Here is a 16460-nt window from a genome sequence, read left to right on the forward strand (position 1 = left end):
ACATGGTATCAATTTCATGCCTGTGGCAAAGTGCCCCAATCAAAGACATCCTGCAGTTGCTCAAATCTTTCCTCCCCCACATTCTTTCCTTTCTCCCACAACAGATTCATTCCCTCTATATCAGCCCCCTTACTGCAATGCAAGACACCAATAGGAGTTCAGACTAAGGGCAAACATGGAGCTGTTCTGGGCTCTGGTGCAAGTATGATTTCTATAAAGAGATATTTAAAAAACAAGGAGCAATGTTGCCATTTTGCCTTTAATGGAAAAGTGGCTAGCAGTTACAATAAAAAAAAATTATTTTATTAAAAAAAAAACCCTCTATCCAACATCTAGGCAATCACTGAATTTTCAGAAATACACATACACTTGAAAACCAATAGTTTGTATAAAAATAAACTTTGAATGTGCAATTAAAAAGGGAGATCCCCAGTCTTTTCAGCTGCACAAATGCACAATGAAAAGGAGCCGAGTCTATGTGAGAAGGGTTTACCCCACTGCAGAGGGGGCCTTGACTTTGGAAGATAGAGCCTGCTTGAAGCGCCTCTTGAGGTCTTGCATGTTGGGAGAGCGTGGCCGGGGAATGATGGAGGCTCTCCTCCTCTCCCCACTGATGCTGTGTAGCTTGCTCACTTCCTTACAGAGATGTTGAAACACATCACACACGTCCTCATAGTTTTCGCTGGTGGAAATTTCAAGGAACAGGCTGCCCAGCTCGTTGGCTAGTTGAATGCCATCGTGTGTTTGCACCTGCCGGGCATGCAGAAGGTCCCCCTTGTTGCCCACGATGATCACAGGGGCCCTGGAGTCAGGGTGGACCTTGCGGATATGCTGATAAAGGGGGCGGATGGACTGGTAGCTGTCATAGTCTGTGATGGAGTAGACCAGCAGAAAGCCCTCGGCCCACTGCACGCATTTGGACAGGGAATCAACTACCTGGGTGAGGTTGTCTTGGACCTGAGAAAGATCAAAACAAGTCTGGATGAAGGAAGCCCTCAGTGGGAGAGGATTCAAAATAACATCAAAGTAACCCTTGGAGAAAACGTTCAAAAAAGAAATCAAAAAGACAGTGTTCAGATTCTACTTAGCTTCTGCAGAAGGAGGCTTTAGATGCAGGACAAGCAAGGTCCCTGCATGGGTTATTTTATTGGCTGTCACCAATGCATTATCTTTAAACCCTCTGCTTGGCAGGTATTCTTTGGTGAGCCCCAGCTGACTGAAGAAAGACTTCAGTGAGAACTTTCAAGGAGGAATGGCGCAATCTTTAGGGAGCTGAGGATAAACAAAACTTTGAAAATAAGCCAAGATAAATATCTTTTCCCAAGCCCATAAAAATATTTTTAGCATGTCCTTTTGGAGAATGTTACAGAAACAAATTCCTTCTTTCTGCTCTTCCACAAGACCTTTCCTCCCTGGGAGGGAGAGCAATTAATAACTTGTTAATCAAGTTAAATTCCTGACTGCTTGCCAGGGGGTTATCTGGTTGCAATTAACTGACTTGGGGGATGGGTTAGAAACAGAAGCACTCCTGCAGCCCTTGCTAGGGGAGAAGACCCTCCCTAGAATCCCACCGCAACAGTTTTTTTTTTTTAATTTTTAATTTTTTTAAATTTATTTATGATAGTCACACAGAGAGAGAGAGAGAGAGAAAGAGAGGCAGAGACACGGGCAGAGGGAGAAGCAGGCTCCATGCAGGGAGCCCGACGTGGGACTCGATCCCAGGTCTCCAAGATCAGCCCCTGCGCGCGGCGCTAAACCGCTGAGCCACCCGGGCTGCCCCCCACCACAACCGTTTTGTTAATGGTTCCATGGCCCAGCTCTGAGAGAGGCGGTGAGCCCCTCCCTGCAAGTAGCGGTGCCTCTGCCAGGTTAACTATCTCTCTCCCCTTTCCAGGCGGCAGGCAGGAAGAAGCTGCCTCTCTAAGCGTTCACTCACCCGGTCCCCACCAGGAGGGTTTCTAACAGCCCACCGAGGGACAATCCACGCCTTCATCAAGCGCAAAACAGGTGTGTGGCCACATCTTGCATCTCGCTCCTGCTGCGGAGCCCCCAGGGTGTGTGTAAGGTGCTGAGCTGTTGTTGGCTTCCTGCTGTCCTTACCTGGATGCCACCCGGCGTGTCCTGGATCTGCAAGGATAGCTGGTCTCCCTCCACGTAGACAAGCCGTGAGTACAACTTGCCTGTGGAACCAAGGAAGAGTTTGCTTTTCAATTCCCACACTTATATTAGAAAAAAGAACGTCGGAGCATGCAGCCACACGAGCAGAGAGCACGAAATTATTCTAACCTGTATTGGGTTCATAATCGCCAATGAATCTCTTGGTCAGGAAGCGCACGATCATTGCTGAAAAGGAGAAAAAAAAAAAAAAACAGGAAAATCAGTTAAAGGACCGGGACAGAACCGTCAAAGCGGGCTCTGGGCCTCGGAACAGCGGGTCTGACCCAGGTCCGGAGGCTCGGCGAAGCCAAAGGTGCGGGCGCCACGCTGTCCCGCGGGGGCGCGGCGGCTGCGGCTGCAGGTGTCCACCTGCCGCGGGGGCCGAGCCAGGCGGGAGCAGGAGGAGGGCGCCCGGGGGAGCAGCGGGGAAAGCGGTGGCGGGGGACAGAGAGCCGGGGCCGGCGCAGACACTGGCAGGCTCGCCCCGGCGCTCCTCCTGCCCCCCGCGCCCACGAGGCCCCGTCGTCCCCGCGCGGTCCCCGGCGCTCACCGCTCTTGCCCACGCGGCCGGCGCCCAGCACGGCCAGCTTGACGTCCTTGGGCAGGAGGTAGTCGGAGGAAGACTCGGGGATGGGCGCGAGCAGACAGTGCCCAGACATGGTGGGCGGCCGCATGGAGAGCGCAAGCCTGCAGGGCCCCGCGCCGGCCGCCCCGGACCGGCTCGCGAGCAGCGGGCGCCGACGCTCGGGTGCGCGGAGACCGCGGCGGCGAGCGAGCTGCCCCGGCGAGCGCTCTTAAAGCGCTGGGCGCGCGCGGTGGGGGCGCGGCCACCGCCTCGGGCTCCGCCCCCCGCCCCTCCCCGCGGGGACCCACCCGGCTGCGGGAGGCGTGCGCACCCCTTCGCCGCCTGACTCGCTCCCCGCCGGCCCCCGAAGGACCGCCGCGGTCCCCGAGCGTGCCATGCCTCTCCTCAGGCTGGGCCCGCGTAGCCCTGGGGCCCCCGCCACCCCGCAGTGGGGTGGACCCGAGGTCAGTTAGGAGCTGGAGGAAAGAGAGGAGAAAGTGCAATCAGTAGGATGTTTGTTTCTGCAACAACGGGAGGGATAAACTCCTGTTGAGTATCTTGTCCATCCCACCCCCCCCCCCTTTTTAAAGAGCTCATGTATTTATTCATGAGAGACACAGAGAGGGGGGGCAGAGACATAGGCAGAGGGAGAAGCAGGCAGGGAAGCCCGGTGCGGTGCGGGGATTGATCCCAGGCCCCGGGGATCACACCCTGAGCCAAAGGCAGACGCTCAACCGCTGAGCCACCCAGGCATCCCTGCCCTTTTTATTTTCAGAAGGTTCTGAGAGATGACATTAATAAGGAAAAAGCTGGAGGGTAAAGCCCTGATTAGCAGCAGTATAAGGGATCTATCTGCAGTCATGGTGATCTGGCTCCAGATAGGTGAAGGCCCCTTGGTGGCAGTGATGGTGTGCAGCTCCGCCTCCAAGCCGGGACCCTGCCGCTGGCCTTGGTTGAGTCCGCTCATTAGTCAATGCTCCATACACATTCCATCCCCTAGGAGCTCTGACCAATTCTCCATCGCTAATACTGTCCAATTTTTGCAACCAACCACACTAATTCGTGTTCCTTCCATCTACTCAGAAGTCCAAACCAGCAACCTGTGAGTCATCCTTGACTCCACTCTCATGTCCAAGTTCCACCATTTCTAGTGCCTATACTCCTTGGTGTCTCCCCTACTCCATCCCTGCTGCTCTCTTCACTTCTCAGTGGAATTCTTCAGGACTCTGCAGTAGACTAGGAATAAACAGTGACTTATTTACTCCTCTCTTGGAAGCTTTCTTTGATCAGTGCTGCCACTCGGACCCCTCTCTCCTGGTTCCTCATTCTTAGGATGTGGCAACACTGATCTCAACTGTCACTTTCTGTAGAATTTGTTTCATGACTGTCCCCAGGAGGGCAGAGACTCTAGCTTGTGTCTTTAGCACCAGCACATAGTGGTACCTGGAACTTACTAGGTCCTTTGTTCACAGACCAACTTCCTGAATGAATAAATGAATGGCTTCACTGTTTGAACCGGAAAAGACAGAAGTCATATGTTCAGCCATTATCTTAATACCTTTGTTTTGAGAGAAACCTACTCTCAAGAGAGAGCATTCCAGGAAATGTCCTGAGTTGAGCTGCTGTATTTCAATAGCAACTGACTTTTGGCAGCTTAGAAGGCAATCCCCTTCTGTTAAACTTCTGTTTAACTGGAAAGACTTGAAGCAGGGCATCTCCTTCCTTGACAGGAGAGAAGGCACCATAAAGACAGTTACTATTTACAGAACAACCTTGAAACTAGTAGGTCCCAGGGATCCTTCAGCTGTTCAGTGATAGGGGTCCAAGTGCTTGTGTCCCAGATGCTCGTGGTTCTCCTTGAACACAAAATGGCCCTGCTTCACCAAACAGCAAGTCCTTACCAAAGCAAGAAGGAAGTGTGGGACTCTATTCTTTCGTTTCTTTTTATTATGAGATAAAATAATTCTCAATACTCAGCAGACTTGTTACCTCTCAATCTCTAGAACTGAGAAGCTAAGAAAAAGTTTATCCAAGTATCCAGCAAAGAAGACTGGGATCTTAGAACAACCCTCATTCCTCTCCAGGAGCTAGTAGATACCTTGCTCCCCCATTAAAAATCAAGAGATAGAAGATGGGATCACTGCTGAGTAGGAATCAATGGAATCTGCCACAAACACCTTTCATTTTCCTGGGATTAAATTGCAAAACTCTCAAGGGAAAAGAGCACTTTCTTGGACTTATCTTTACACCTCATTCCCCATCTTACATTCCTTGTCAGGAATAAGATCATTTTAGTTTAAGGTCACCCAATAAGTAAGATTCCTAAGACTCTGCCCACTGATCATTATGTTCCACTTTGCATTCACATTGTACCTTTGCTCAGAGCTCAAAATGTTATTCAATTCTCCTTGGAAAGCTCTTTGCATTTGCAAATAGACAAGATAATCCATGACCTTTTAATACAAACAATATGTTACCGAACTGTTACTGAACATTATAAATAGCCTTGCCTAAATGTTGCTGCTTGTGCTCTGTTTCATTTTGGATTTCTTTGTGTCCAGAGTTATGTAAAATTGTACTGCAACCAATACAACACAGGCATACTGAAGTGGTTTTAAAATGATAATGGAAATGCGTAGGCACAGATATGGATACACAAATCTTGTGGGTGTTTAGAATGAGTGTGAAGGGCAGAATTTGGCAATTCGCAAATATCAGTCTTGGGAAGTTATTAACCATTTACCAGCCAAGTAAGCTTGATTTCTAGCCCTGAGGCAAAACGGCCAAGGGTCCTTCTCTAGTTCAAGAACATCTCCCTCCACCATCCATCACCTCCTAATATCAACTCTTTCCTGTGTATGATAAATCCTTGAACACTGAGCTTATTGGAGATTCACAGACTATCTTTAGATAATTTCACTAGAATAAAAACTGTGCTTCTCTACCAGATCCCTACTTTATTTCATAAACAGTCAAAATTATTGAAAATCTACTTGCTGCAAGGCTCTATTAAGTGCTGGTACAGACTGAAGAAAAGCAAATTTTCAATTACCAATCATTTACTGAGGGGATGACAAAGTATAAGACATTCCTGCTTGCTTTCATAGACATCCCCATAGTGAAATTATCCCTCATAAATTTGTGAGTTTACTAAAAAATCCTTATAGATTTCTTCTTTTATCTTAAGCTTGTAAAATGGGTTAAATATGTCCTAAATTGAGCTTCAGACAAGTTTAATGACTTAGCCAGTCATAGAGCCACTCAGAAGACACCTCAATCCCTCTGATTTCAAGTCTTGGCATTTTCCATCAATGTAGAGCGCAGAATGAAAACATTCCGGTCTTGTAAAAGGAATGACAAAGCAGGTCAGGGTGCCAACTCCAATAGAGCTGCAATGGGGAGAATTAAATCTGAATGGGGAAGGGGGGTGGCAGCAATCATGGAAAGTTACAGGAAGAAATGGCCCAGTCTCTGAGCATGAGTAATATTTGGTAGGTGGAAACACAGAGGGTGGGAGATGGTATGTCAAGTTGAAGGAACAGCATGCGTAAAATCATGAAAATAGGAAGTGTAATGCAAGTCTGGGGAGCTAGGAGTAGTCACAAACGTTAGAAGGATGCAGTGGATGACCCAAAAAGTTGCAGATCAGACTGTGGATGGCAATGAATGCCATGCTCAGGACTTTATCTGGAGGCTATGTAAAGCCACTGAACTCTTCCTGAGGAGGGTAATCCTGACTATATATAACAGGGTCAGTGCTAGGAGCATATGAAGAACAGAGTATCATCTATGCTCTCGGATCTTAGAACTGCTTACTTCCTTATCTTCCATAAGCAATTATTCTGAACCTCCTTCTTGCTCAGGAGCAAAAAGTTCAATCACATCCTCACTTGAGCTAAGCAAAACCTCATTTCAGAGACAATAGAGTACCTCACTGCGTTTCTTTTCCACATCAAATGATTTTCATAAATTCCAATCTTGCTAGGAAAGTTAAGAGTGTGAATATTTTTCTATGCCTTTTCCATTTGAGACTTTATGAGCTAGCCTGTCAGTTACTCCTCACCACACACATTTGCAGCTTGAAAAGAAATCACAATACAGAAATCCTGGGCTGCTTATTCACTCCTCTGTACACACTTTCTGCCTCAGCAATACTATCTGCAGATGCTGCCTCACAGCTATTCACAACTAAGTAACTTGTCTAACAGATTTTCGGAAAGCTTTTGTATGAACACCACCAATTGTTTTCCTTAATTTTTTAAAATATTTATTTATTTATGATAGACATAGAGAGAAGGGGCAGAGACACAGGAGGAGGGAGAAGCAGGCTCCATGCCGGGAGCCCGATGTGGGACTCCATCCCGGGACTCCAGGACTCGTGCCCTGGGCCAAAGGCAGGCGCTAAACCGCTAAGCCACCCAGGGATCCCTGTTTTCCTTAATGTTAAGTGCAGGTGGGATACACACTTGTATTCCAAATCCAATTGTTTTCTCTTGTGCTCAAAAAACAAGACAGACCTTTGTTTATATTTTAGCAACTTTTACTGCTACATTTTAGCAAAATTGCTTTTTTCCACTTTCTCCCCCCACCACAGCACAGGGGAAAACATGGACACTAGTGAGAACACTAAGAGATACGAAACTGTAATTTTTTCTGCCACAACACTGAGTGTGACATATTTTACTCAACCCTTGGGACTGCGGTCAACTGAACAAAAACAGAGGTCCTTAAAAGATACTTGGTTCAATCAGAAGAGAATCAAGATTCAAGAAGCCATGCACCTTCGTTTATGGTTATGGCTCTAACTTAAGACCTAGGGCAGGAAGTTTTATAGTTAAAACATTTTTCTTCTTTCTCATCAAGTGTAGAAAAGGGAATTGTATAGTAAGAGATTCATTTATAATTTCACAATTTCTAACAATTACTTGTTATTTAAAAGGACCTGCATTTCAATGCAGGCACAATTCATCAGTGTACATACATTACTCAAAGCTAAGGGAATTCGATGCAATTTGTTTCTTCAAACTAAACTTCAACCCCTTCAAACTAATCTGTGTATTTGCAGGATACCCAGATGGAGCTGTCCAAAAGGGAGTTGGAAATAGTTTCAGAGAAAGTGAGCTCCAAAATGAGTCTCAAGTGTATTAATGGTAAGGACAGGTCAGTGATTCTAACTTGAACAAGGAACTCAAGTCACCCACAAAGACTGTGAAGTTCTGGGCTCACCTAGAATTTTATGTAGTGGCACACATTTTTAACAAGTTCCCCCAAAATGTTGATGCCAGGTGGGGAATCATACTTGAGAACCATTGGCTTAGATCACTCTGAAAGTAGAGAACAGAGACAGATGTGGGGCATCAAGGAGAGGGACCAGAAAAAAGTGGATGGATGAGATAAATAGAACCTGGTTGAAGTATGACAGCAGAAGCCTCTGGAACAGAAAATAATTTGTTGGCACTGTCAAATATCAAGGAGATAAAAAAATCAAAGTCATATTACTAGTTAGTAACCTATGAGAATAGTTTCATAGGAGTGGTGGGGACAGAAGCCAGATTTGGAGATCAGGAAATTAAGTTATGAAAGGGACAAGGAAGGCACAAGAGCAGCTTAACTTAATTTGCTGTTTTTCACAAGTCTGTAGACTGAAGTCAAGGAAGCACCAAGTCAAAGGGTCAAGGATACATGAGACTAAGAATAACCAGTGACATAAGAGCAGAAGCATGAACCATGTCAACATGAATTCTCTCCCTTCTGCTGTCCTTTTACATCCTATGATGTCCTTACCTTGTTTTATATAGCTTAGTGTCTTACTGCTCCTAAGTAGTAACCTCCTTCAGTTTGTCTTTTTTTTTTTTTTAAAGATTTTATTTATTCATGAAAGAGAGAGGCAGAGAAACAGGCAGAGGGAGAAGCAGGCTCCACATAGGGAGCCTGATGTGGGACTTGATCCCCGATCCCCAGGATCACACCCCAGGCTGAAGGCAGTGCTAGACCGCTGAGCCAACTGGGCTGGCCCCCCTTTCCTAATAGAGTAGGTAATAGTTAAGTATTCCCTACCTCAAGAATGTTGATTAAAAAGACTCCCCAACAAAATGAAACTTACCGGCACTGGTTAAGTACTTTAAAGAAAAAAAGGATAGAGCAAGAGGAAGCAGTTTAGTGTTGTGACAGTCTTGGAAAAACTGGAGACTGAAAATAGAGGACAATGGGAATCCTATTTAAGCTTAAGCCTACAAAAGCTGAAGCAAGTGTATAGTTGGCCTATTTGAGGCATTGCAAAGCTAGCATAAGTGAACAGGACTTTAGAGCTGGAAATAGGTCAGAAAGGTGGGCACTGACCATATGATGCAGGGCTTGAATATAACGCACTTCAGAATCTGGAGGTCAGAGAAATAAGATCCAGCAGATTGCAGAAAAGGAAACCAGGGGCAGCCCAGGTGGCTCAGCGGTTTAGCGCCACCTTCAGCCCGGGGCGAGATCCTGGAGACCTGGGATCGAGTCCCAGGTCAAGCTCCCTGCCATGAAACCTGCTTCTCCTTCTGCTGGTATCTCGTGAATAAATAAAAGAAAAAAAAAAAAAAACCAGAAGCTGAAGCCAACTTTAAAAAAATGCAGTATTTCCTTCCACAGAATTACCAAAGACTGAATTATAATAACCAGAGCTGATAAGAGTGCAGACAAGCACTTTCTTTCACTAATTCAGAGTACCAACTGCTATAACCCTTTAGGAAAGCAACTTAAGGGATGCCTGAGTGGCTCAGAGGTTGAGCGTCTGCCTTTTGCTCAGGGCGTGATCCTGGGATCCAGGATCGAATCCCACATCAGGCTCCCTGCATGGAGCTGCTTCTGCCTATGTCTCTTCCGCTCTCTGTCTCTTGTGAATAAAATCTTAAAAAAAAAAAATTGTAAAAAAAAAACAGGAAAGCAACTTAAAACTAATCGAGACTCAGGAAAATGTCTTTAACTCTATTGTGAGAATAACTATTTTAAAAGCCTAATCCAATACCAAAGGTTTTTAAAAGATTTTATTTTAGAAAGGGTGTGTGGCTCAAGTTTAGGTCCAGGGATCTAATCCTGCATCAGGTTCTCTGCAGGGAGCTTGCTTCTCCCTCCACCTATCTGTCTCTCATAAAGCCGGACTGAGCCACCCAGGAAACCCCATTACCAAAAATGTTTTAGGTAGATCACAGTTCCATTATTGCCATTAACAGCGCATTAGAAAATTGGCACACTGTACAGCAGATGGAAGAGTTCAATTTTCTGATGATCTGCCCTAAGAACTTCCCTAAGCCAGTTCTATTTACAGACTTTCTTTTGCTCAATATTTTCACCTTCACCAGCCCTCCTGAACTGAGGATTTTATCCTCTGCCATATCTTTTGTCACAATTATGTCATCTGGTGATCAGGGGAACAGTCATAGACACTAAGTGCACAAAGGACATCTGGGAATCATTTGGTTCAATCCCTATATACACATAGGTAACACCCTCATTTTACATGGGCCAACAGAAAGTGAGGTTATCACAAACTGCTGGAAAATAAAGTTTGAGGTTTCCTGATCTTTCCACATCATGTGGGAGACTTAGTAATCCCAATTACAAAATGGTTAGGAGCCCTCTAAAATCCAAAACATTCTAGTTTGATAAAATCCACAGGAAAACAAGGTTAAACACAGAAATAGAAAACATCTGCTCATTAAAAAACAAAAAACCTCAATTCAAAGAACATTTATGCAATGCCTATTATGTGCCAGTACCTAGGAGGGCAAAGTTTACTAAGTCTCTAACATCAGATTTAATGGAGAACATGTTAAAAATTATAAACATCATAAAAAAAGCAAACACATCTGTAGTGGGAACAGGTGTAAGGACTTTATTCTACTATCCCAAATCAGAAATAATTTTTCTCCTGATTCCAAGCACTTTCATTCCTCTCCTTAAGATACTCTTATCAGGGAAGTTTCACCTATGACACTCAAGATGAAATGAGAAAATTCAGCAACTTAAAGTGTAAGTATTTCAGGCAAAGGAAAGTGCAAAAGAATTGGGGTAAGAAAGAACACCTCCAAGAAAACAAAGTTTTCCTAAGAGCTAAAGCACCATACAGGAAAATTGTGACAGGAAATGACAGGGAAAACAATTTGGTAGGAACCAGACCAGTGCTTTAAACAATCTATTTATAAGTAGTTGACTTCAAAGGCAAGTTCTTTATCCTCAAAACACAGCTATGTATGACAGGATACAATTACAAGTACTCGTAGCTATCCCTGAACTTAAATGTAATGAGTGTGATAGGTAACCTTTCATGTATTTAATTTTTTTTTCCCTTAGGGATTTAAAGGGACTATTTCCCAACTACTATAAATATTTTCAAAGTAATACCTGGCAGTTTTCTAACCAATTAAGCATACTCTGTTGTACAATAAACCACCTCCCACCTTGAATAAAAATATCACCCAATGAATTAGAACAAGAGTTTGCTTTAAATATTTTTTTAAGTGAAAGGACACCAACCACACTCCTACTCAATTAAGAGAAACACTTTTACAATCGTGAGGTCTTTTATTTTTTTTACAGTTATCATGCCATGAATTCATAGGGAATGGGTTCCAGCAGTTCAGGCTCCTTTCCATTGGTTCTCACAAAGTGTGCTTCTCTGGGTGGGGCAGGCTATTAAAAAAAAATGCAAAGAACAATTATATCAAGCACAGTAGTCAATTTCAAAGTGCTCTCAGAAACAAGTAACATACTCAATTCATCAACTTTTTTTCATTAACTTTCATATAAAAGAAAACTATCACTGGAGCAAGTTTTAAAATTCCCAAGGTCAATACCAAGAAACCATCTGTGTCAAGCACTCACCTGGCGCTTCAGTTGGACCCAAGTACCTTTCTCTTTGGCTTCCTTCTTTTTCTGATCATTTTCCTTCACACGCTTCAGGAAGCTATCTCGGCTCTTTGAGTGTTTAATATGCTCAATGCGGACATTAATTCTCTTGGCAAGAATCTTGCCCCTGGGGAGAATAAACATTCCTGTAACTGCTTTGGCAAAAATATAACAGTCCAATTTTATTTGGTAGTTTCATTTATTAAATAAACCACGAACCTTTTACCAAGAGATAGGATTACTCAGCAAGGTGATGGATAATTTATAACCATTAATCGTACTGGAAGAGGCCTTGAAGCAAACATCTCCACTTTTTAAAAAAGATTTATTTACAGGAGTGCCTGGGTGACTCAGTTGGTTGAGTGTCTGACTCTTGGTTTTGGCTCAGGTCATGATCCCAGGGTCATGAGATCGAGCCCCAGGTTGGGCTTTGCACTGAGTGAGGTGTCTGCTGGAGATTTTCTCTCTCCTCTCCCTCTGCCCCTCCCCGCTGCTCACGTTCTCTCTAAAAATAAATAAACAAAAGATTTATTTATTTACTGGGGGTAGGGACCAAAGGAAGAGTCTTAAGCAGACTCCATGCTAAGCATGGAGCCTGACTCGGGGCTGGATCCCACAACCTGAGGCAAAACCAACTGTCAGACACTTAACCGATTGTGTCACATATATGCCCTCAAAATCCCCAACTTTTAAGCTTTCCTTTGATGAGGTGACAGACCTTGATATATTATTTAACCAAAACCAGATCTAAACTTACTAATTATACTTTTATATTCCGAAAACTCGAACTGCTTATCACCAAACGCTAATCAAACTTTCCCTTACTTAAGTCTAGTTCAATTTGTTTCCTCTGACAGGATACAAGGCAAACACCCAGTTTGCTTGAGTTTTAAAAGGATATTTCATTTGCCCCACTTGAATGACCAATAAAGACATAAGTCCAATTGGCAAAGTGAAAAGGGGGTAGGTATGAGGGGATACTGATCAGCGAGAAAGAATCCTGGTATTACTTACTTAACTTGTTTGTTTACAACAATGCCAACAGCATGCTGAGTAACATTGTAGACCCTTCCAGTTTTGCCATGGTAACATTTGTGGGGCATTCCTTTTTGAACAGTGCCCATTCCCTGTTAAGAAAGGAGATGAAAGTTATGCCAGCAATGTCCCCTTCCCTTTATATCTGGACTCTTATTAAAGTAACTAAGATATTCTAAAATTTTCTTTTAAAGGCAACTCAAGAGCTTTCAGAGCCGGTGAAATGTGTTTTTCACATTGCTTCAAGCAATCAAAAAGACAATCATCATTAAGCTCCAGAGTATCAGGACACATTTGAATACTGGTCACAAAAGATCAGAATTTGTTTAAAAAACAAAACAAACAAACAAAAAACCCTCCATCTCCATTAACAATTGAATTTTGCACTAAGCTATTACCCCTTTCCACGTCAACAAACTCTTGGTTTTTCCACAACCTGTTAACAAGTAACGACAAAAGTTCTTAGATTCAAGAACAGCACTTTAAATAACCCTGGTTTCTGAAAGTTAAGTTAGCCATTCTACATTTATGAGCTCTTATTTGGACTGAAGATTTTCCCAATTTAGGAAAAAAGGCCAACAGATTCAACATACATCAGTATTTGAATTCCAATACCAGACTAAACTTTTCTACCTTCTAATACTATTCTGTAGGCTATTTACCCAACTTTAGAATTTACCTTGATGTCCACAATATCACCTTTCTTATAGATTCGCATGTATGTGGCCAAAGGAACAACTCCTGCACCCAAAAAAATCAGTATAGTTAGTATCAAGATTAAAAAGTGTAGAGTATAAAAGAAACACGTAAGCTTACTAGCTTTCAACATACTTATCTTTGACAGTTGTATTTTTAAATCTTGCTGGTAAGAAATTACTATATGAAATTCATGCTTTTCATTTATTACAAAAATAAGTTAGGAAGGTGCCATTAATTAATGTCATTTAGTAAGAATGCATTGTATGACTGTACGCTATGTTTGCTCTCTAAGAGGATAAATCTACTTACCATGTTTTCTAAAAGGCCTAGAGAACATATAGCGGGTACCTCTCCTCTTTCCCTTTGTGTTGGTCATTTTGGCGAATTACTGAAAATAGAAAGCATAAAAGTGAAATGCAAACGCAAAATTGACATTTGTCTTTTCGAACAAACAAACAAAAAACAATCCTATAAACGTCTAATGCTTGCACTATAGGAGCAACAGAATTAAGAAATGTAGCAAGCTGACTCACCAATCAGTATTTCTTATAAATGGTAAAACCCCATCATTTTGGCACATAAGATTTCTGGCAAAACTGCCGAATTTATATTAACAGTAAAGCTACTAGATAGCAGAACTGGAATTTAGAACCCACACCAGTACTTTCCCTATTAGAATATAAAAAAACACATCCAAACTTCTGAAACCATGCTATTCGTGGTAGAACCCAGCCCAGAATGCTAAAGGCACTGGAATCACTAACTAGTTGGTTAATTTATTGTTGGAGTTAAGACAACTCAGCCCTTCACTTTCACATGGTGGATTAAACCCCTTCCCTTATAGACATTTTATTCCTTTAGGTCATTTGAGGGCAGAACTACCACTATTGAGAATTATTCCTACTACAAGGCAAATCTACGTTAAAGTCAGGCTTAACCTGAAGGCACTGTAATATAAATCAGTCTCTTACTGACATCATTTCAAAGGACTCCAAAGTACCTTACTCCTTTAGCATGGAAGGTAAGGAGACACAAGGTTTCCCCTAACCCACCGAGGCCGAATCATTGTTACAACAGACGCATCCATTACTTTTTAAAAAAGCAACTAAGCATCTATTAAGAGCCCCATATCCTGCTTTAATTCTCAGATTCTCTACATTTGCATCAACTCATACCAGAAGTATCAAGTTCATAAACAGGGAGAGAGACTCTGCAGGTCAAAATCGCTTCATGGAGTCACTAAGTGGCAGATTGAGAAATGCGAAGGAATTCCTGACTGCAGAGTTCATTCTCCTTCCACCAGACCCATTTTCCCCAGTAAAGAAAAAAATCTGCCCCACCGCGAACCAACACAATAATAAACGTAGGAAACAGTGATGCTTTTAGATTCTGCAATAGTACCAAACAGGATCCACTATAAAATGCAACCTGCAGTTTGCTCACCTCTGGTAGGGAACATTTATAAACGAGATGAAAGAAAGAAAAGGAAAACAAAGCAAAACAAAACTAAGGATAAACAGCAACGGACTTTCCCCCAAAGTTCCAAACGGGACACACAGCTATCCACATGCTGCCCCGACGTTAACAGAACGCTCGCGGCAACCTGAAAGCACTTTCCGTTTGTCCGAGGCGACTTGAGGCCCACATTAAAACCGCCGGAGGCTGTCACGCGCCGACGCCGCGCTGGTCTGGGGCTCTCACCGTGCAAGGCAAGCATTCGGTTTCGGGCCGCGCGCCCAGGTTTCCTCACACAACCAGGCCTCGCGGAGGGTACAGCCCCTCAGCCGGCCCCCGCTCCCGAAGCCCCTAACCACGAGCATCACAAGTCCAGGCTTCCCGGCAGAGGCCAGAACCCCACACTGAAGAGGCCGCAAAGGACTGGGCCCCGCGGCCCCGCACAACCTGGTCCGAGGCCCAGAAGGCCGAAGCTGAAGCCGTGGGGACACGGGGAAAACAAGTCCCTTCCCAGAACGACCGAGCTGCCTCGGCCCAGCGCCTGGGCTCCGCTCCCGTCGAGTCTCTCCCCGCGCAGGGCGCGGCCTGGCGCTCAGCCCCCGGCCCTGGAGACCCAGTCTGGATGAGCACAGCCCCACCCCCACCCACGCCTCCACCGGCCCGTGGGCCCCGGGCAGGCTACACCGTCTCCCTAGGACCTCAGTGCCGGGAGCACCGCTTACAGGCTCAGAACCCCAGTCTACGGGACACGCGGCGCCGGGAGCCACGCGCAGGCCCTACCTGGAAGATGGCGGTTCCGGCCGAAAGGAAGGAGGCGGGGCGGCAGCGCGCTCCTTACAAGGGCCGACGGGCTGCCCGCAGCACTGCCTGAATGAAATGAGAGGCGGACGCAGCTTCTCTGGGGAAGGGGGTCCTGCTCAGAGAACAAGGAGGGCCTGTCAGAATATTTTTCTTTCCTGTGGAAAAGAGGCAATAGACCAACACAAGCTGACATTTGGAGCTTTCCAGACAGCCCGGAAAGGGGCCTTCCAGGGCGTCCAACACGACGCCGACGTCCCGAGCGTGCCGACGTTCGCCTTTGCGCTGAGCTTACGCCGGAAGCGCGCGTGCGTCGGCGTCGGCGTCGGCGTCGGCGTCGGCGTTGGCGTCTCCGGGGGCCCGGGAGAGGTTGGTGTGATGGCGCCTTTGCGCCTTTGCGGGGCTAGGAGCTGCTCTGTGTTTGTTTGCGGAAATGATTACGTGGACACGAGAGACAGATTGTAAATGAGGCAAACGTATTATTCCAGTTTGTATGTCTTTCGATTTTTTTTTTCCTTTATGAGTCAAGATACACCACGCTCTTGCCGGTGTGTGCGTAAATGTTACGTCCATTTTGAAAACGATTTGGCAAAATTTCAAATAGTCTACCCTAGTGTTCTGCTCCTGAGTGTGTAGCTTGTAGAAACTTTGGCATGTAAGCCAGCACTGTCAGTAGAAGCAAGAAATTAGCAAGATCCACGGAAGAGAACAGATACTTTAACGGAATGCTCATGTGATGCACTGTGCCAGTCCATCAATACTGGACCCAGAAATACGAAGCAAAAAAAGAGCAAGATGTAGGACGTACATAGTGTGACAACTTATATACATAGAATCTTAAAACATGTAAAACAGTACCATGTGT

At 44.7% G+C, this 16460-nt stretch overlaps 2 protein-coding genes and 3 non-coding genes across 5 annotated transcripts in view; 1 reads left to right on the forward strand and 4 right to left on the reverse strand.

Annotated features, from left to right (window-relative positions):
* Window positions 1-240: 240 nt before the first annotated feature.
* RASL11A (RAS like family 11 member A) lies at window positions 241-2914 on the reverse strand. The gene is made up of 4 exons (XM_038573052.1): window positions 2708-2914; window positions 2287-2343; window positions 2101-2180; window positions 241-957 (listed from the first exon to the last, which is right to left on the reverse strand). The coding sequence occupies exons 1-4, from the start codon at window positions 2829-2831 to the stop codon at window positions 490-492; spliced, it is 729 nt and encodes a 242-aa protein (XP_038428980.1). The 5' UTR covers window positions 2832-2914; the 3' UTR covers window positions 241-489.
* A 7656-nt stretch (window positions 2915-10570) lies between these two features.
* Window positions 10571-15593, reverse strand: RPL21 (ribosomal protein L21). Its single transcript, NM_001252044.1, has 6 exons — window positions 15578-15593; window positions 13652-13730; window positions 13323-13384; window positions 12623-12735; window positions 11585-11735; window positions 10571-11392 (listed from the first exon to the last, which is right to left on the reverse strand). The coding sequence occupies exons 2-6, from the start codon at window positions 13716-13718 to the stop codon at window positions 11303-11305; spliced, it is 483 nt and encodes a 160-aa protein (NP_001238973.1). The 5' UTR covers window positions 13719-13730; window positions 15578-15593; the 3' UTR covers window positions 10571-11302.
* LOC119866041 lies at window positions 12448-12574 on the reverse strand. Its single transcript, XR_005378975.1, has one exon. It is a non-coding gene; the product is annotated as a small nucleolar RNA SNORA27 (small nucleolar RNA).
* LOC119866036 lies at window positions 12848-12918 on the reverse strand. Its single transcript, XR_005378971.1, has one exon. It is a non-coding gene; the product is annotated as a small nucleolar RNA SNORD102 (small nucleolar RNA).
* The window catches only part of LOC119865885, a 45577-nt gene continuing 44098 nt past the window's right edge, over window positions 14982-16460 (forward strand). Inside the window, exon 1 of the transcript XR_005378431.1 lies at window positions 14982-16086. This is a non-coding gene — a transcript (translation initiation factor IF-2-like). The remainder of the gene's footprint in view (window positions 16087-16460) is intronic.

Source organism: Canis lupus, chromosome 25 (genome assembly GCF_011100685.1).
Source record: "Canis lupus familiaris isolate Mischka breed German Shepherd chromosome 25, alternate assembly UU_Cfam_GSD_1.0, whole genome shotgun sequence".
NCBI lineage: Eukaryota > Metazoa > Chordata > Mammalia > Carnivora > Canidae > Canis > Canis lupus.

Bases quoted from the DNA above. Each gene is read 5' to 3' on its own strand.
- RASL11A (XM_038573052.1), bottom strand. From the start codon at position 2,831: ATGCGGCCGCCCACCATGTCTGGGCACTGTCTGCTCGCGCCCATCCCC. The intron at 2,344-2,707 runs GTGAGCGCCGGG...TCTCCTTTTCAG, and splicing joins CGGCCGCGTGGGCAAGAGCG to CAATGATCGTGCGCTTCCTG. The intron at 2,181-2,286 runs GTTAGAATAATT...TTGGTTCCACAG, and splicing joins CGATTATGAACCCAATACAG to GCAAGTTGTACTCACGGCTT.
- RPL21 (NM_001252044.1), bottom strand. From the start codon at position 13,718: ATGACCAACACAAAGGGAAAGAGGAGAGGTACCCGCTATATGTTCTCT. The intron at 13,385-13,651 runs GTAAGTAGATTT...TTTTGGGTGCAG, and splicing joins TAGGCCTTTTAGAAAACATG to GAGTTGTTCCTTTGGCCACA. The intron at 12,736-13,322 runs GTAAATTCTAAA...CTTTCTTAACAG, and splicing joins GTGATATTGTGGACATCAAG to GGAATGGGCACTGTTCAAAA.